Here is a 20,758-nt window from a genome sequence, read left to right as displayed (position 1 = left end):
AGGCGGAGGTTGCGGTGAGCTGAGATCGCGCCATTGCATTGCAGCCTGGACACCAAGAACGAAACTCCATCTCAAAAAACAAAAACAAAAAACAAAACAAAACAAAAACTAAAAAACTGAAATGAAAAGCTCAGTGAATGGGTTCAAGAGCAGAATAAAAGGGCCCGAGGAAAGAATTAGTGAACTGGAAGCTAGAACAATAGAAATTATCCAATGTAAATAACTGAGAAAAATGGAGGGGGATGTGGAGGTGGGAGAGCCGAGCCTTAAGAATTATAACAAAAGATCTAGTATTTGTATCAGTAGAGTTGTGGAAGTAGAGTTCGAGAGGAGAGGTGCGAATGAAAAACTTCTGGATGAAATAATGCCTGAAAACTCCCCAGACCCCAAATTTGGCCATAAAAATAAACCTACAGATTCAAGAAGCTGAGTGAACCAAAAACAGTAAAAACCCAAATAAATCTAAGCCAAGAATCTCTTAATTAAACTTCTGAAAAGTAAGCAAAGAGAAACGCTTGAAAGCAGCCAGAGTAGACGCCTTTTCTATGCACAGGGGAAAATCATTAGAATGGCTACAGATCCGCTTGAGACACCACGGAGAGCAGGAGGAAGCGGCACAGCATGTTTCCAGTGCTGAAAGAAAACTATCAACCTAGAATCCTGTAGCCAGTGGAAATACCTTTCAGGAAGGGAGGGGACATGAAGACATTTTCAGGTGAAGGAAACCTAAGGGAACGTCACCAATAGACCTCCCCTAAAAGAACGGCTAAAGGAGGTTCTCTAAAAAGAAAGAAAAAGATAAAAAGAAAAAGCCTTAGCACATCAGGAAGAAAAGAAAGACACATGGTAAGCAAAAATATCAGTAAATATGACAGACCTTCCTTCTCTTGAGTTTTCTGAAATGTTTGATAGTCAAAACAAAAAAATTATAAGTGTCTGATGTGAACTGAAAAGAACAACACTGCCATTTGAGTGGTTTTCATTCTAACAACAGCCTCCAATCACTTTGTACTTTTTAAGCATGATGATTGGGTTTTCACACTCATGTGGGATGTGTCTCCCTCAAACTGTTCCATTGGCACATTACTCATCTGATGTGAACTTAGGAAAAAACTCACAATAACCCATATGCATTTCATCCCAGTGTCCAATAAGATTTTTCTTTTCTAAGGTGAATAAGCTAATTTTGTCCACTCAATGTAGGCTTCTGTTGGAAATGGAAAATGCTCTTGTAAAGGAAAAGCTTTTTTACTGATGGAAAAAGATGTAATGGGATTAATACTACCAGCATAAGGATCACTTAAGCCCAGGAGTTCGAGACCAGCCTGGGCAACATAGGAAGACCCTGTCTCTACAAAAAATAAAAAATAAAAAAATTAGCCAGGGATGGTGGTGCGCACCTGTGGTCCCAGCTACCCAGCTCCTTGAGAGGCTGAGGTGGGAGGATCACTTGAGTCCAGGAGGTCAAGCCTGCAGTGAGCCATGTTCATGCTACTGCACTGCAGCCTGGGCAACAGAACAAGAACCTGTCCCGAAAAAAAAAAACAAAAAAACAAACAAAAAACAAAACCACAAAAACCTAGCATAGTACTACTTACAAATATTGACTTAATATCAAAGATCTTTTTGATTATGCTTTTTTTTTTTTTTTCCCCCAAGACAGAGTCTCGCTCTGTAGCCCAGTTTGGAGTACAATGGCACAATCTCGGCTCACTGCAACCTCTGCCTCCTAGGTTCAAGCAATTCTCCTGCCTCAGCCTCTCAAGTAGCTGGGATTACAGGCATGAGCCACCATGCCCAGCTAACTTTTGTATTTTAGTAGAGATGGGGTTTTACCATATTGGCCAGGCTGGTCTTGAACACCTGGGTTCAGGCGATCTGCCTGCCTCAGCCTCCCAAAGTGCTGGGATTAGAGGCATGAGCCGTGGCGCCTGGCCTTCCCTACTTTTATAAGGCATTAAATTAGCCTGTTCTTGAGTGGAGAGGTCCCCAACCTTTTTGGCATCAGGGACCAGTTTCGTGGAAGACAGTTTTTCCATGGACGGGGGAGAGATGGTTTCAGGATGAAACTCTTCCACTTCAGCTCATGCATTAGACTCTCATGAGTGCACGACCTGAATCCCTCACATGTGCAGTTCACAATAGGGTCCGGCTTCTATGACAACCTAATGCCACTGCTGATCTGGCAGGAGGTGGGACTCAGGCAGTAATGCTCACTCGCCCACCACTCTCCTCTTGCTGTGCAGACCCGTTCCTAACAGGCCATGGACTGGTACCAGTCAGCAGCCTGGGTGCTGGGGACCCCTGCTTTAATGGATGCTGAACTAAGACAAAGATTCCTGGATCAGAGACAAAGGACTTTATTTTTCATAGCACAGCAAGCAGCATGACACATGTTTGCATCAGTTTCCCCTTGTTCTCAAGTCCCACTGGGGCAAGGGGGAAGACCCAGATGATTCTGCTGAGGTATACCAAGCTTGGGGAATCTTTTTTCTGTCAAGCAGCAAGCAAACTTGCTCTTTGTCTTGGAGAGAGACATCATCTTACCCCTTAAAGTTGCTCCCTACAAATCCAATCCTGAGAAATGGCTCAGATAAAGAGCAGTCAGGCCTTGCCTTCTTGGCACATTCAGCAAAGTGTGCAGGAGGGAGCTGGGGAGAAACTGCTCACATCTGCACAGGGCAATGTGGCAATAAACCTTGCAAATACACCTTACTTTTCACCCGAGAGTTGCACCTCTAGGAATCTGTCCCACATAATTACTTTCACATACACAAATGATGGTTATAAGAGGTTATTTATTCTAACACTGTTTATAATCAGAAAAGGTCAGAAACTATATGTCTATCCATATGGGACTGGTTTGATTATAATACCCTCACAATGGAATACTACGCAGTAAGAATAAAAAAAAAATTTCTTTTTTCTTTTTTTTGAGACGGAGTCTTGCTCTGTCGCCCAGGCTGGAGTGCAGTGGCCGGATCTCAGCTCACTGCAAGCTCCGCCTCCAGGGTTCACGCTATTCTCCTGCCTCAGCCTCCCAAGTAGCTGGGACTACAGGCGCCCGCCACCTCGCCCGGCTAGTTTTTTTGTATTTTTTAGTAGAGACGGGGTTTCACCGTGTCAGCCAGGATGGTCTCGATCTCCTGACCTCGTGATCCGCCCGTCTCGGCCTCCCAAAGTGCTGGGATTACAGGCTTGAGCCACCGCGCCCGGCCGATAAATTTATGAGCTGCTATATAGCGTGCCAAGACATACTGCCAAGTGAAGAAAGCAAATGCAGAAAAATATGCCTAATATTCTCTCATTTCTGTAAGAGGCAAAAAGTATATATAATTTTTTCTTGGACTGTGTACACATAAACTTTCATTCCTCTAAGAATGCCCAGTAAATTATTAATAATATCATTTGTTGTCTGTGGGGAGGTGAATTGAATGACTGGAAATGAAGGAGAGTTTTTTTGTATATCACTTTTATGTTTTTTTTTTTTTTGAGACAGAGTCTTGCTGTCGCCCGGGCTGGAGTGCAGTGGCGCAATCTCAGCTCACTGCAACCTCTGCCTCCCGGGTTCAAGCGATTCTCCTGCCTCAGCCTCCTGAATAGCTGGGATTACAGGTGGCCACTACCATGCCCAGCTACGTTTTGTATTTTTAGTAGACATGAGGTTTCATCATGCTGGCCAGGCTGATCTCAAACTCCTGACTTCAGGTGATCTACCACCTTGGCCTCCAAAAGTGCTGGGATTACAGGTGTGAGCCACCATGCCTGGCCAGTATGTTTTGATTTCTAACCATGTAACTGTACCTATTTAAAGTATACAAACTCTTTTAAAAATTTTCCAGATTTCTTAATATCATCAATCTTTATCACCTATCTATCTATCTTCTTTGAGACAGTCTCTCTCTTTTTGCACAGGCTGGAATGCAGTGGCACGATCTCAGCTCACTGTAACCTCCACCTCCTGGGTTCAAGTGATTCTCCTGCCTCAGCCTCCCAAGTAGCTGGGACTATAGGCATACACCACCCACGGCCGGCTAATTTTTTTGTGTTTTTAGTAGAGACAGTTTCACCATGTTGGTCAGGCTGGTCTTGAACTCCTGACCTCAGATGATCCACCCGCCTTGGCCTCTGAAAGTGCTGGGATTACAGGAATGAGCCACTGCACCCAGTCTAATTTTTTAAGATGGAGTTTTGCTCTGTCACCCAGGCTGCAGTGTGCAATCTCAGCTCACTACAACCTCTGCCTCCCAAGTTTAAGCAATTCTCCCTGCCTCAGCCTCCCAAGTAGCTGGGATTACAGGTACCCACCACCCCACCCAGCTAATTTTTGTATATTTAGTTATTTAGTAGAGACAGGGTTTCACCATGTTGGCCAGGTTGGTCTTGAACTCCTGACCTCAGGTGATCCGCCAGTCTCGGCTTCCCAAAGTGCTGGGATTAGAGGCGTGAGCCACCGCACCCGGCCTCACCAACCATTTAAAATGAAAGGTCAGGAGCTATAACTGTCCCCTCAGTTTAACATATTATGCTGGGGAATGAGCTCTTATTCATGATTTATTTGATCACCCACCATATTTACTTGATATCCCACTTAAGCCACTTAATAATCCTAATGAGGCATATTTTGTTCCCATTTTACCTAAGTTGGTCACAGAATCACAGCCTGATTTGGACTCTGTGTGTCTACCTGGAAAGCCTGCTTTTCCACACCCCCAGCCATTCCTGAGACAGCCCTGTCTGTGCTGTGCAACCCTGGCTCATGTGTGTCACAGGGGAAACGTGGGGGAGTTAGAACATGCTGAGAGAGGCAAGGACTTACAAACTCCAGTAAGACATGACACCAACTACGGGATTTGGATTCAAAATTTTAATAATAAATTGTGCCAGTAGAAGCTTTTCAAAGGCAATGATATATCAATAAATAATAGTTAAACTGAGTTCCTGAGAAAGAACCTACCACATGAAAGTATGTCAGAGTGCTGTGAGTAACAACATGGCACGACTATAAAATAGCAAGAATACTGACAGTCATGACGACAGGCACAGCAGACTTCGGAGTATGCCACTCACACAAATGTAAACCAGTACACAGGAATCTTTATTTTTTTAGTTTAGACATTGATAAACTTCTAAGTGTTGTTGCCTAGATATATACTAAGTAATGGATACATTATGCTAAGAACTTCAAGGAAAAATATGTGGAATAATATAATGAAAATTATGAAGCATCAGATTTTTTAAAAAGCAAAAAAGAATCGAACTTTTTACTCAAATATAAATCACTTTAAATAGGAATCATACTAATTTGAAATAAGGAATAGTGTGTGTGTGTGTGTATACACACACACATACATCTATACTTCTAAGAAAATATGTATGGCTTATTTTTTTATTCCAATGTCATTTTGAAGAATCTTTGCTTTTTTACAAAGGCTAGAAATATGTATTGTTTAAACCAAGTTAAGATTTGACACTTCAAAGCACACTAAAATAAACAAACAAAAAAAGTGAGAGAACCGTTAGATCGCTCAGTTTCCTGATGGTAACAGAAGAAAACAGGAATAAGAACGTTCACTGAAGCTTTCAGTGTGGGCAGCCTGTCAGTAAAAAGCTAAGTAGTAGGGTCAGAGGTATGGCATTCCACATACCAGCTCTACCAAGAATGAAAGAGCATATGGACTACAGAAATGGACGTGTGTCCATGATTAATTTAAAAATTTTTGGCATAGCTGTATTAATCCCTTTTGATGTATATAAGTTCAGTATATGACAAATGTTTCAGTTTCCCACCCCACAAAAGAATCCAATCACACCCAAGACACACACACACACGTCACTTCTCAGTTACACATCTGCATTTCTTTAACAAAACAGTAAGAGATACAATCATAGCGAAGAGGTCACCCGCACAATACGTTATCAGCACACTGTCTACAACACCTCATGTAAAGACACTCAGTAAAACGTATTCACAGGACCTGCTGTCCACACAATACGTTATCAGCACACTGTCTGCAACACCTCATGTAAAGACACTCAGTAAAACGTATTCACAGGACCTGCTGTCCACACAATACGTTATCAGCACACTGTCTGCAACACCTCATGTAAAGACACTCAGTAAAAACGTATTCACAGGACCTGCTGTGAATGGCAAGATACGGTAATTTTATAATAGAAAAACTCTGCTCATGCAGTACTCTGTACACACCAGACGTCGGAAATCACAGCCACATCACCTTGCTCACACTTCCTATTATACTAGAATATGCAAAAAGCCAAAAAAAAAAAAAGCAGCTTTTAACATTATATCACAATGTTGAAATGTGGGAAAAAATAAAAAACAAAAACCACTGTGTGGATAAAATGGTCTCCGTGACACTGAGCAGAGGGTTATCTTTTTTTTTTTTTTAACATTATTGCACAGAGATTTCTTATCAAACGTTCTTCAGTTTTTATGTCTCTTCCTAAATGTGAATAAGTGCTATGGATAAAATACAAATGTAGAAAATAACAGCAGCATGATTTGTCAAAGTTAATCCCTATAATTTAGTAAGAAAAAATGGATATAAACAAAATAAGTGCTCTTTCTAAACTGTACTAAATTTTCAAAAATATTGTTTTAATGCAGTGAAGGTCCTGAAAAGCCTATTGAAAGCAATGCTGAGTTCTGTTTTCAAAAGTGTCTTGTTGTTTGGGTTTTCTTGGTGAAGACCAGAATTTCAAGTGAAGTAATCGACGGACTAATTTAAAACAAAACAGCCCTCGGCTTCCCTATTGGCCTGTTAGGGCACCGGCTCCGGGACCCTGACATGGGAGGCAGCGAGTGGTGGGGGTGCCTGGCCCCCATCTACACGTACACAGGCTGGCAGCCTTCAGTCTGATCCACCAGATCAGAGGCTTCTAAATCTGAGTTCTCAGACTGTGAAGCTTCTGCTCCTGAAGGCTTTGGACATCGAAAGGGGTAGCCATTGTCATCAAAGAACCGCCGGAAGGTGAATTCGTAAAACGCGTGCTCAGGATGCTTGTTACTGGGGGAAGTGAGCGTGTCCCAGGCCTTGGCGCTACCTTCGCTGGCATCATTCCAAGGGCTTTCTTCATCGACGGGGTCGAAATTCGAGGTGTCCATGGGGTGGCTGATGGTGGGAACGTAGGGGGCTGGCTGCTTCCGGATGTCACTGGAGAAGTCCATAGCGCTGAAGAAGGGGTGGGCCTTCAGATCGTCAGCCCCATTCCGCCCCAGGCGGTGGTCTGCAGAGCAGCACAGCTTCGTGATGAGGTCCCTGGCCTCAGGGCTCAGTTTCACCTGGGCTGGAATGTGGAGCGTGTTCTCCCAGTTTATCACCTGAGGAAACAGAACCAACGTGTTAGGTTCTCCTCACATCTTGGGCAGTTCTGGGACAGCATGTGATGATGTGACTTTCAAATAAGTTTAGTTTCACAACAGGAGAGGAGTTAGAATAGACACAGAAGCAGCAGTTGTTGATCTCAGCAGCCATAAAAAGTCAGTGTCATTTCAGTCGATGGCTCACAGCCTGAGGCCAGGATGACCAGTCAAATGCAGACAAAAAGATACTGATTTTCTTCTATCAGAAATACTGTTTAGCCAAAGAATTTTGTGCTTTCCATAAAAATGAAGAGAACGATGGTCTACGAGTTATTTATTTTATTTATTTATTTATTTTTATTTTTTTGAGATGGCGTCTCGCTCTGTCACCCAGGCTGGAGTGCAGTGGTGCGGTCTTGGCTCACCGCAACCTCCACCTCCTGGGTTCAAGGGATTCTCCTGCCTCAGCCTCCCGAGTAGCTGGGATTACAGGAGCCCACCACCACACCCGGCTGACTTTTGTATTTTTAGTAGAGACAGGGTTTTACCATGTTGGTCAGGCTAGTCTCGAACTCCTGGCCTCAGGTGATCAGCTAAAGTTATTTCTTTAGCTATGGCAATGGGTTTTTTTTTTTTTTGAGACAGAGTCTCGCTCTGTCACCCAGGCTGGAGTGCAGTGGCCAGATCTCAGCTCACTGCAAGCTCCGCCTCCAGGGTTCACGCCATTCTCCTGCCTCAGCCTCCCGAGTAGCTGGGACTACAGGCGCCCGCCACCTCGCCCGGCTAGTTTTTTGTATTTTTTAGTAGAGACGCGGTTTCACCGCGGTAGCCAGGATGGTCTCGATCTCCTGACCTCGTGATCCGCCCGTCTCGGCCTCCCAAAGTGCTGGGATTACAGGCTTGAGCCACCGCGCCCGGCCGGGTTTTTCTATTTTTCTTGAGACAGAGTCTCGCTCTGTCGCCCAGGTTGGAGTGCAGTGACGTGATCTTGGCTCACTGCAACCTCTGCCCCCAGGGTTCAAGTGATTCTCCTGCCTCAGCCTCCCAAGTAGCTGGGACTACAGGTGCCCGCCACCATGCCAGGCTAATTTTTTGTATTTTCAGTAGAGACGGGGTTTCACTATGTTGGCCAGGATGGTCTCGATCTCCTGACCTCATGATCTGCCTGCCTCGGCCTCCCAAAGTGCTGGGATTACAGGCGTGAGCCACCGCACCCGGCCTTACTAGATGGTTTTTCTAATTAAGGTTATTAATTTCGGCTCCTTGGTGATCATGGCCACTAGAACATGTGACAACTCCTAGGACTGTGTGTCAGCTGGTATGTCCACTGAAGACTGCAGATTCTTAATTCTAATTCTCAATTCAATCCTTAGTAACTCATTTCAGAAAGCAAATGGCTGCCATGTTAATACTAATAATTTAGTATTAAGTGAATGACAGGTTTAACTACTTTGAATATTAGGAATATGCACAACTAGCCTGACCACACAGCTGACAGTCTGCAAACAATGATATCATATCCAAATAAAGAAACTGATTTCTTTAGATATACAGTTGACCCTAGAACAACAATTTGAGGGTCACTCACACTAGCATTTTCTTCCACCTCTGCCACCCCTGAGACAGCAAGGCCCATGCCTCCCCTTCCCCAGCCCATTCCACCTGAAGATGACAAAGATGGAGACCTTTATGATGATCCACTTTCAATTACTAAAATAGTAAACCTATTGTCTCTTCCTTACGATTTTTTTTCTTTAGAAAGAGTCTCCCTCTGTCACCCAGGCTGGACTACAGTGGTGTGATCACGGCTCACTGCAACCTCTGCCTCCCAGGTTCAAGCGATTCTCCTGCCTCAGCCTCCGGAGTAGCTGGGATGACAGGTGCACACCACCATGTTGGACTAATTTTTTTTATTTTTAGTAGAGATCGGTTTCACCATCTCTTGAACTCCTGACCTCAGGTAATCTGCCCACCTTGGCCTTCCAAAGTGGTGGGATTATAGGCATGAGCCACTGTGCCCGGCCAGCATTTTCTTTTCTCTAGCTTGCTGTATTTTAAGAATACAGGATCTAATACATATAACATACAAAATATGTGTTCATTGACTCTTTATGTTATTAGTAAGGCTTCCAGTCAACAAACTATTAGTCAAGTTTTTGGGGACTCGAAAGTTCTATGCTGATTTTTGACTGTGCAGGGGGGTTGGCACCCCAACCCCTCCACTGCTGAGGGGTCAACCATAGTTCCTGGAGTTCCGTGTGTTCTCTGCAGGGCAGGTGTGGGGCAGGGAGATGGTGGGTCTCCAGCACACCTTTGCTGACCCTCACTGTTCTTGCCTGGAAATAACAAGGTGGCAGATGGCCAAGGGTTTAACAGAATTTCAGATATTAAAATGGGCCCAATTCCATGGCTTTGCTTAACAAAATAGAAAATTTTAAAATAGATAATAATTTAAAAGGTAATGAGATTACTTTTAAAAATCCCATCATATACAACTGTCATTCCTACCCTACTCAGAATAAGAGGGCGAATGCTGACCAAAGATTCATGGGGACATGAGAAAATCAGATGTCTGCAGCAAGCAGGCGCGTAGTTCCTCTCACATTACCTTCAGCTGGGTTTCTGTGGGAGTTGGTGCCAAAAAGGGCGGCTGTCCCACCAGCATCTCGAAGAGAATCACTCCAACACTCCACCAGTCACAGAGCTGAGTGTACCCTGCAAGACAAAGTTCACTCAGCCTCTACGCAGGCACGAACTCTCCTCCAAGGCGAGTTTCAGAAGATGGACCTTTGTAAGTACCTGGATGCTAACGGGTGGGGGCGGCAGCCGTGGCCGCTTAGGTTTTTGTATTTTTAATCATTGTAATAGGAAAATACTTTTTAATTTAAAAAGATTATTTTTAGTGTTCGCAACTAGTTACTAGCCAGAATTTTATGTTCTTAAAGATCACAGACAGAGGCACCCATTAAAATAACGGAAACTGAAAACCATAAAGTGCTGTAGCCCGTGAGCAGTCAGGCGAGGGTCCGGGCAGCTTGCTGGGGCTTCTACACCAGTTTTGGATGAAGCTGAAGACCATGGAGATGAGGAGGGCATGGGCAAAACCCACCGGACAATTCACTGTAAGCCGAACGCTCCTTGTGTGAGGCCCCCATGGAGCTAGGCCTCCCTCACAGACTCCCAGCTGTGCCGGGTCAGGGCTGGCCTCTGGGAGGCTGTAGGCTGAGCTCGTTTACCTTTCATTTTCTCCCACTTTTCCTTCAGGGCCTCATGGCCCATCAAGCCAGGCTCCTCTTGATGTCACCTAATCCTTGCCAAGTATAAACTGGGATGTTAAGAGGTCAGCCCGGGGGTGCCTGCAGCTGCATATGCCAGGGTAGCCCCCTCAGGCCCCTCTGTTATCTCTCCGTCCCACCTCTTCCTGCCCAAGTTTGGCACCAGAGGCTGCAGAAAAACCCCAAGCGATGGTTCTGTGGGAATACTGCACGTGGCAGAGGGAAGCAGACCCTCACTGGGCACCAAGGTTATTCACAGCCTCTCAAGGTCATTATTGCTATGTCTGTGGTCTGAGTAGTTAAGTAACTTGTGCTGGATTACCACAGCTAGCAAAGAAAACCCAGACTTGAACTGGGTCTGGCTGGCTCCAAAGACTTTAAACAACGTGTGGCAGCAGGGGCTGCCTGTCTCTGGATTAATTACACAGAATCAGATGAACACCCGCCGTCACTGTGGACCATGCAGGATCACTGAAGGAATCCTCGTCTACTGAACCAGATGTTGTATCTGATAGAATGGAGCATCCACCCAGGAGGCAAATTTTATGAGCACTGGTCATTTGACATAACTGGCACCTGCCACTGTTGCTATGGTCTGGCAGGGAGAATGAGAGAGAAAGGACCTTCCAATGCTGTCACATAAGCACCAGCTGCACATGGCACAACTCAGCCAGGAGCCTGGGACAGACGTGAAAGCCAGAGCCCGGAAATGTGTGGTCTGGGCAGACTGAGCAGAGGTCCCATGGCCCTCAGAGTGGTTTCCATCATTTGACTGTGAAAATGAGGCCTGGAGTCATTCCCTTGGGTCTAGGTAGAGACTGAGGGCCAGGAGACACTGTCTAATGCTGCATGTCTTCCAACCCCCTGAAGCAAGAGCATTTCCAAGGCAGAAGGGAGGCCTGTCATGTTGTGGAAATAAGTAGTTTTCAGGCTTCCATGAGGACAAAAATATGACTGGAAGCATCAGGTCCTTGGAAAGCTAGAGCTAAGGAGACTCAGCTCACAGGTCTGAAGAGACGGAGACCTCCCGCGGGGCAGCTGGCTGTGGCACACGTACCTTTGCGAAGGAGAACCTCGGGTGCGATGTAGTTTGGAGTCCCCACCAGTGAATGTGCCAGGCACCTCTGGTGCTGCTTCCGCGCCCTCTGCTCCAGGGTCTTCAGCCTGTCCCCACACCGACAGTTAGACACATCGTCCCAGAGGTCGCTGGGCTCCATGCTGTCCTGCCTGACATGGCTCCCTTCACCCAGGAATCGGGGTGGTGAAAGAAGAGAACAAAATATAAAGTGAATTTTCACTCTTCAACAACTCAACGTATCCATAGCTTAAAACAGCAAAGTCATTCCAATCAGCTCCTGCCATATCAGGATAGAGAATCCCCGCCGAGCTGCTCCATACGGGCAGTCTGCTGTCTGTAGTTCAGAGACACACATGGTGAGGTTGGCGCTAGCACCAAGGTGGAAACAACGGTGAAGACTCATAGGAAACCACGCACCGTGCTGAGCTGGCAGGAAGGCACTGAGGCAGGAGAGGCTGGAAGAATGGCGGGGACAGCACCCCTAGCACTTAGGCCATAATCAAAAGGTAACATCTGCCTGACACGTTTGAAGATGAGAATGGAAAACTTAGGAGGATTTAAACAACATGAACAAAGGTTACTTCAATGCCAGAAAATGAGAATGAATTACATGATTTAGAGTTAGTTTTGAGTTAGAGAAACAAGACTAAGTGATGATATTAAAATAACTATTTCAAGAATCTGAGCCATGAAGAAGATAACAACCAGCTGTTTTTGGCTTTTCCAAATGGCAGAACGATAGGAAATGGAGTTAAATGATACACTACGCAGATTCAGGATGGCTATAAGAGAGGACTTCTTGGGAGGCTGTGACTCTTTTATTTATTTATTTATTTTTGAGACAGAGTTTCACTTTTGTTGCCCAGGTTGGAGCGCAATGGTGCGATCTTGGCTCACTGTAACCTCTGCCTCCCGGGTTCAAGTCATTCTCCTGCCTCAGCCTCCCGAGTAGCTGGGATTACAGGCATGCATCACCAGGCCCAGCTAATTTTATTTTTAGTAGAGAGAGGGTTTCTCCATGTTGGTCAGGCTGGTCTTGAACTCCTGACCTCAGGTGATCTACCCGCCTTGGCCTCCCAAAGTGCTGGGATTACAGGCGTGAGCCACTACGCCCGGCCGAATCTTTTATTTTTTAAGGCTTGCTTTAATGAGGCAGGTGATGGTTCCCCACAAAGGCCCTGTAACACCTTGTAGCCTATTGTCTTAAAGATATGGTAGGCCAGGTGCGGTGGCTCACTGCACCTGTAATCCCAGCACTTTGGGAGGCTGAGGCAGGCGGATCACCTGAGGTCGGGAGTTTGAGAACAGCCTGACAAAAATGGAGAAACCCCGTCTCTACTAAAAATACAAAATTAGCCAGAGGTGGTTTTGTATTACAGTACGTGACTGTAATCCCAGCTACTCAGGAGGCTGGAGACAGGAGAACCACTTGAACCCGGGGGGCGGAGGTTGTGGTGAGCTGAGATCATGCCATTGCACTCCAGCCTGGGCAACAAGAGCAGAACTCTGTCTCAGAAAAAAAAAAAAAGTAAACCTGAAATCCACTAACTTAAAAAAAAAATTCATATATCATACTATTCCTTTTGGAAGGGAAGGCTGTCACACCCATTTATAAAAGAATGGAGTGACAGATAATTTCGAAATGATTAGGAGCCACTAGGATGGGATATTGAGTTGCTTGCCATGGGGTGAGTGACATCTACACATAAAAAATGCATGCGGCACACTGAAGACAATACCTTTCTGGTAATATTTGGAATTGTGAGTCCACCTGAACCCAGTGCAGAGGCCAAAATCGGTGAGTTTAATGTGACCATCCAGATCTATCAAAATGTTATCAGGCTTGATGTCTCGGTGGATAAAGCCCATCTTGTGGACGCTCTCAATGGCCAAAGTCAGCTCTGCGACGTAGAACCGGGCCAGGTGCTCGGGGAAGACCTCCATCCGGATCAGCAGGCTCATCATGTCCCCACCAGGGATGTAGTCCATCACGAAGTACAGGCTGTCTTTGTCTTGGAAGGAGTAGTACAGTTTGACCACCCACTCATTGTCTGCCTCGGCCAGGATGTCCCTCTCGGCCTTGACGTGGGCCACCTGATTCCGGTTCAAGACATCCTTTTTCCGTAGGGTCTTCATGGCGTACAAGGCATGAGTGTCCACCTTACACGCCAGGCACACTTCCCCAAAGGCACCGATACCCAGGGTTTTGATTTTGACAAACATAGACTTGTCCATCTTGGCCCTCTTAAGCCTGTTGTAATTAGACTCTTTCTGGTAGAGGATCTTCCGCATCTGTTCCTGCTCAGCTTCACAGAGTCCAGCCTGTGTAGAAGGAAAGGAAGGAGGAAGAATCACATTGGAGAAGTCCCATGATAACATATGACTGGGATGGGGATGCCCTGGAACCTAACTCATTTTACAGAAAGGAGAACAGAGAAGAACGGGTCTCATATACTACAAAGCAAGGTAACAACTGGTTTTGTTTTGTTTTGTTTTTGAGACAGAGTCTTGCTCTGTCACCTAGGCTGCAGTGCAGTGGCACAATCTCAGCTCACTGCAGCCTCCGCCTTCCGAGTAGCTGGGACTACACGCGCCCACCATCACGACTTGCTAATTTTTCTATTTGTAGTAGAGACAGGGTTTCATCATGTTGGCCAGGCTGGTCTTGAACTCCTGACCTCAGGTGATCTGCCTGCCTCAGCCTCCCAAAGTGCGGGGATTACAAGTGTGAGCCACTGTGCCTGGCCACTTTTGTTTTTTTATATCCATATATAGACATGAATTTGGAATGAAAAATTAAGACAGGCCAGGTGCAGTGGCTCAAGCCTGTAATCCCAGCACTTTGGGAGGCCGAGATGGGCGGATCACGAGGTCAGGAGATCGAGACCACCTTGGCTAACACGGTGAAACCCCGTCTCTACTAAAAAATACAAAAAACTAGCCGGGTGAGGTGGCGGGCGCCTGTAGTCCCAACTACTCGGGAGGCTGAGGCAGGAGAATGGTGTCGATCCGGGAGGCGGAGGTTGTAGTGAGCTGAGATCGGGCCACTGCACTCCAGCCTGGGCGACAGAGCAAGACTCTGTCTCAAAAAAAAAAAAAGTTAAGACAAAAAAGAGAGTTCTTTCTCTAGGAGACTTTTGGCTCTAAAAACTAAGGGAAACCTCTATTAACAAAAATCTGTGGGAAAAGGGACCACAGCAGTCCTAGAACTCCAAGAGCTATCTAATCTTTCAGTAACTTAGGGAAAATGGAAAAGCAGGAAGAAAAGTCAATGATCAGCATACAAAAATCAGTAGCACGTATTAGACAGACTTGTATATGGTGAGAGACAGGGTCTAGTTTCATTCTTCTGCATGTGGATATCTGGATTTCTGTACACCAATAACGAATACCATTTACAACAGCTACAAAAAAAAATCTAGAAGCAAACTTAACCAAAAGTGAAAGAGCTCTACAAAGAAAACTACGAAACACTGACGGAAGAAACTGAGGACACAGACAAATGAAAAAAGATCCCATGTTCACCGACAGAAAGATTTAATATTGTTAAAATGACCATACTACCCAAAGCAATCTACCAATTAAATGCAATCCCTACCAAAATACCAATGACATTTTTCACATTAATAGAAAAAAACAACACTAAAATTCATAGGGAGCCCAAATAGTCAAAACGATCCTGGGCAAAAAGAACAAAGTTGTTACCCAACTTCAAAATATATTACAAGCCTAGAGTAACCGACATGGTACTGGTATAAAAACACACACACAGACCAATGGAATAGAATAGAGAACCCAGAAATAAGTCCATGTATTTACAGCCACCTGATTTTTGACAAAGGTGCCAAGAATGTACACGGAAGAAAAGACAAAACTAGACATCCATATGCGGAAGAATGAAACTGGAGCCCAATCTCTCACCACATAGGAAAGTCAACTTAAAACAGATTAAAGACCTAGAAACAAGACCAGAGGCTACGAAAATATACTCTAGGACAGTGGTTTGAGCAAAGATTTTTATGGATAAAATCTCAAAAGCACAGGCAAAAAACCTCAAAATAGACAAATGGGACTATATTAAGCTAAAAAGCTTCTGCATAGCAAAGGAAACAACAGAGTAAAGAGGATACCTGTGTTGAACAGGAGAAAATATTCACAAACTATTCAACTGACAAAAGGCTATTATTCAGAATATACAAGGAACTCAAACAACTCAACAGCAAAAAAAAAAAAAAAAAATCAAATAATCCCATTAAAAAGTAAGTCAAAAGGCCAGGCGCGGTGGCTTATGCTTGTAATCCCAGCACTTTGGGAGGCTGAGGTGTGTGGATTACTTGAGGTCAGGAGTTTGAAACCAGCCTGACGAACATGGTGAAACCCCGTTTCTAGTGAACATACAAAAATTAGCTGAGCGTGGTGTCGCACCCCTGTAGTCCCAGCTCTCAGGAGGCTGAGGCAGGAGAATAGCTTGAACCCAGAAGGCAGAGGTTGCAGTGAACCGAGATTTCATCACTGCACTCCAGCCTGGGTGATAGAGCGAGACTCCGTCTAAATAAATAAATAAATAAATAAATAAATAAAAAGGTCAGGCGATGTGGCTCACGCCTGTAATCCCAGCACTTTGGGAGGCCAAGGCAGGTGGATCATCTGCGGTTGGGAGTTTGAGACCAGCCTGACCAACATGGTGAAACCCTGCCTCCACTAAGAATACAAAATTAGCTGGACATGGTGGCTCATGATTGTAATCCCAGCTGCTCGGGAGGCTGAGGCAGGAGAATCACTGGAACCCGGGAGGCGGATGTTGTGGTGAGACGAGATCGCACCATTGCACTCCAGCCTGGGCAACAAAAGTGAAACTCTGTCTCAAAAAATAAATAAACTAATTAAAAAAAAAAAAAAAAAAAAAAAAGGTGAGCTAATGACCTGAATAGACACTTGTCAAAGGAAGACACACAAATGCCTAAGAGGTGCATGGAAGGATTCTCCATTAACCATCAGGGAAATGCAAGTCAAAACCACAATGAAATATAATCTCTTCCCAGTTAGAACAACTATTATCAAAAAGGAAAAAAAAGAAACTAAAAATAGAACTACCATATAATCTACCAATTCCACTATTGGGTATTTATCTAAAGTAAAGGAAATCAGTATATCAAAGGGTTACCTGCACCCCATGTTTACTGCAGCACTCTGCACAATAGCAAAAATATGGAATCAACTTAAGTGTCCATCAACTGATGAATGGATAAAAAAAATATGGTCTGTGTACACCGCGGGATACTATTCAGCCATAAAAAAAGAATGAAATCCTGTCATTTGGAGCAACATGAATGGAACTGGAGATCATCATGTTAAGTGAAATAAGCCAGGAACAGAAAGTTCAGTACACACGTTTTTACTGATATGTGGGAGCTAAAAGAATTAATCTCATAGAGGCAGAGAGTAAAATGATAGTTAGCAGAGGTGGGAAAGGGTGTGTGTGTGTATGTTGAGGGGAGATGAGAGGTTAATTGATGGAAACATACAGCTGGACAGAAGGAACAAACTCTAGGGTGACTACAGTTAGTAAAAATGTATTCTATATTTCAAAATAGCTAGAAGACAGGACTTGAAATGTTTCCAACACAGAAATGATAAATACACTGGGCATACCTTGACTTGATCATTACATATCCTATGCATGTAACAAAATATCACATGTACCCCACAAATACACAAATACTATGCATAAATAAAAAATGAACTGCTGGGCGTGGTGGCTCACGCCTGTAATCCCAGCACTTTGGGAGGCCAAGGCAGGCAGATCACCTGAGGTCACGAGTTTGAGACCAGCCTAACCAACATGGTGAAACCCCATCTCTACTAAAAACACAAAAAAATAGCTGGATGTGGTGGTGGGCACCTGCAATCCCAACTACTTGGGAGGCTGAGGCAGGAGAATCGCTTGAACTCAGGAGGCGAGGTTGCAGTGAGCCAAGATTGCGCCATTGCACTCCAGCCTGGGCGATAGAGCAAGGCTCAGTGTCAAAAATAAATAAATAAATAAGCACATATAAATGAAAGGTAAATATTTAAAAAGTCAATGAATATGGGACACTGCAAAGAACACAAATCTGGTTTCTACGCTTTGGAATTACTGGCTTTGTATGATTTAAATGTTACATTTTAATTTACATAATTTCACCAATAATTACCTTCTTCAGCACTTTAGTGTCAACTAAGGTATACTTAAATCATTAGTTACTAATTAAACACTTAAAAAGAATAAATGGAATCACTACTATATTTTTCTTCCAAAATCCCACAATACCAATTTACAAAACCTTAAACTTTGTTTCTACTCATTCAAAATGTTCTATTATTAATCCATGATGAATTTTGTTAAGTGACTACATACCTTAAAACTCAATTTGCTAATTTACCTACAATGTAAATTGTAGATTATCTACATGACGCTGGCTACATTATGCACAGCTATCTCTGATTCTTCAGAAGAGTCAAGGGGAAAAGAGAAAGGGAGGTCACACGATTTGCAACTTCTCCAAGTTGTTGGCCCCAGAACCAGACTGTCGCCCGTTAGCCGTGTTGACGACAAGGGGTATACAGTCGAAACAGAAAAGGGTTTGTGCGTGCTTCCTATTACCAGTAGAGGGAAGAGCCGGGAACAGGAAAAACAAAGTGGGAAATTACTTTGGCCATTTCTTGCTCCAGCTGCAGCCTCCGGTTAACCTTCTGCTGGTAGGTTTTGATGACATTCTCCACGTGCTGCTCCATGAAGAACTTAAAGGCGTAGGGCGAGTAGCTCTTGATGCGTGACTCTCTCTTCTCCTCGTCTCTGCTGTTTTTGCGGACGGGAACGGGAGAAGTCTGGATCTGCTTTTTGTCCTTCCCGCCTTTGTCCCCCTTGGCGCTTTTGCGGCTCTTCTCACCGCCCTCGGGCTCGCTGGGGCCCGCGCGGAGGCTCTGCTCCACGCCCGCGCACAGGCTGTCCAGGTCGTACTGCTCGGACTTGCTGCGCAGCAGCAGGTGCCTCGGGTACGGCGGAGGCGGGCACCTCCGGTCTGGGCCTCCGTACTCCACGTCCAGCGGGTAGGCGCCTGCGCCGCCCAGTGCCAGGGCATGCTCCTCCTTGGCGTCCAGGCCCTCCGTGGCCGGGGCGGGGGCCGGGGCAGGCGCGGGCACCCAGGCGGGGTGCGAGGGCCCCACAGCCGTCTGCGGCTCCGGCCTCAGCACACGCACGCTCTTCACCGGGTGCAGGATGTGCGCGGCCGTGACAGCCGTCACGGTGTTGGGGGCGGGCAGGGAGGGCTCGGCCTTGCCGGGTGCGCCCGGCCGCGGCTGGTGGCTGTTGAAGGAGTTGGTCCTGCTGGGCACCGGGCAGTCAGGCCGGAAGGCCACGTGCGCGCGCGGCGGCGCCTCCAGGCCCGGCTTCTGCAGGGAGTCCCGGCGGGCCAGGGTGGCAGCCGGCCACTGCTGGACGGAGGTGCTGCCCAAGTCATACAGGTCCACGTTGAGGCTGTTCCGCGAGGGAGTGAGCAGGCTCTGCGGGGGGCTGTCGCTGGCGAACACCTGGCTGCGGGAGCCCAGCACATGCAGCTGGTGGGCCGTGGGGCCGGCCTGCTTGTGGTGTGGGTGCGGCACGTAGAGCCCGGCGGTGGGGGGCGGGAAAGCGAGGCCGGCGCCTGGTGGGCCCCCCTGGCCCTTGGTGGGCAGGCTGGCGTAGCCCCCGGTCTCTGGCGGCGTCTTGCTCTGGAAGGAGGGGCTGCGCTGCACTCCGTAGCCCAGGGGCTCCCCGTGCACCAGCAGGTGCGGCCGGCCGTAGTGCGCGCCCTGCAGCGGGAAGTGTGCCCCTGCTGCCTCCACGCTGGCGCCGTAGCCCTTGGGTGGGTGCTGGTGGTTGGGCCCGTGGGGGCCGACTCCGGGGAAGAGGTAGTCCACGTACGGCCGCGGCACCTCCTCCAGCGCAGTGGGGCCGTCGGCGCCGAAGCTCGGGCCCTCGTAGGGGGCACCGCTCAGCTGGTGGTAGGACGCGAACGAATCGCTGGTTCCTTCGAAGCTGGGCCTCCGCGTCACAGGGGCTGGCATGAGCCCCTTTCCTGCCGTGGAAAACACAGGAAGACAGCATCAGAGCGGGTGTGATCAGTGGGTTCCGGCACTTTCAGGCTGGTCCCCACTCTAGCGCTGCTCTCGGGGCTGAGGGTCTTGAACCCTGGGCCCTGACATGCTGCATTCTGCCCAGCACAGGGTCGGCGGACTCCCCTCTGCCCTGCCAGCAGGACCAGTCGCCCTAATGTGTTAAGAGAGTGGAGACCAGCTGGAGGTCAAAGGGCACATGGGAGGGCCAAGGGCAGGAAAGCCCGGGCCCGCAGGCTGAGGTGCACCCTTGCCCCCTGGGGACAGCACTGGGGTCACTCTCCTGTCAGGCTACGGAGCATCTGCATAGCCAGCTTTGTTTTCAAAACCCCATCATGCCCAACTTGTGGGAAGCTGGGTTTACCCCCGCACGGTTCCCAAAGCGCGGTTCCCTCACGGAAAGGGCAGGCCTGTATCCACTGTGCAGCAGCTGCTCCACTTTTCTTTCACCTTTTTTCCAAATTAAAAGATTTTCTAGTTTTTTTGGTATTAAAACAAAGCAACATATGCACAACAAAAACCACACAAAACCCCTCTACAAATATCCAGATTGATTTCATCTGCTCCTACCTTAATCCTGACCTCCATTTTGAACATCTCATCTGAAACAGACACCGGAAGGAAGGACAAAGGCTCCTTTCACTTCTTTAGGCCAACTGCTCCACTTGGCTCGACTTGGCAGAGGGTGCCGAAGAGTGTGCCTTGCCCACAGGAAGACCACCCCGATATGTGGCAGAGTGAAGGCCCTGACAGCCTGGCACTGAGCAACAGTCACAGGCAAACCAAGGCTTCATTTTCCCTGGGCTCAGAAGACATCAATGAACACACACACCAAAGGCAAGTGCAGAGGGAAATCAGCATGGAACAGGGGCCTAGCCTTCCCTTTGAGCTGTGCTCTGAGACCTCAAAACTGGAAGAATCCTGACATGGAAGGCCAGCTGGAGA

At 46.6% G+C, this 20,758-nt stretch overlaps 1 protein-coding gene and 1 pseudogene across 3 annotated transcripts in view; one reads left to right on the top strand and one right to left on the bottom strand.

Annotated features, from left to right (window-relative positions):
- The first annotated feature begins 1,000 nt into the window (after positions 1-1,000).
- On the top strand, positions 1,001-1,097 carry LOC117063775 (annotated as a pseudogene).
- A 3,755-nt stretch (positions 1,098-4,852) lies between these two features.
- The window catches only part of LATS2 (large tumor suppressor kinase 2), a 96,402-nt gene continuing 80,496 nt past the window's right edge, over positions 4,853-20,758 (bottom strand). Inside the window, exons 4-9 of one of the 3 annotated variants that reach the window (XR_004428873.1) lie at positions 18,371-19,776; positions 13,420-14,002; positions 11,660-11,842; positions 9,936-10,042; positions 6,103-7,345; positions 4,853-5,940 (exon numbers count right to left, since the gene is read on the bottom strand). Coding sequence is in view for 2 of the 3 variants with exons in the window: in XM_033177021.1 (XP_033032912.1) it covers positions 6,851-7,345; positions 9,936-10,042; positions 11,660-11,842; positions 13,420-14,002; positions 18,371-19,776 (2,774 nt within the window). In the remaining variant the exon portion in view is untranslated. Of the gene's footprint in view, positions 7,346-9,456; positions 9,664-9,935; positions 10,043-11,659; positions 11,843-13,419; positions 14,003-18,370; positions 19,777-20,758 lie in introns of those variants that run through there. The other 2 variants (XM_033177021.1, XM_033177022.1) reach the window with 2 other exon arrangements.

The sequence above is a fragment of the Trachypithecus francoisi genome, unplaced genomic scaffold, assembly GCF_009764315.1.
Source record: "Trachypithecus francoisi isolate TF-2019V2 unplaced genomic scaffold, Tfra_2.0 Lachesis_group18, whole genome shotgun sequence".
Taxonomy (NCBI): domain Eukaryota; kingdom Metazoa; phylum Chordata; class Mammalia; order Primates; family Cercopithecidae; genus Trachypithecus; species Trachypithecus francoisi.
This window is presented reverse-complemented; position numbering and strand designations above follow the sequence as displayed.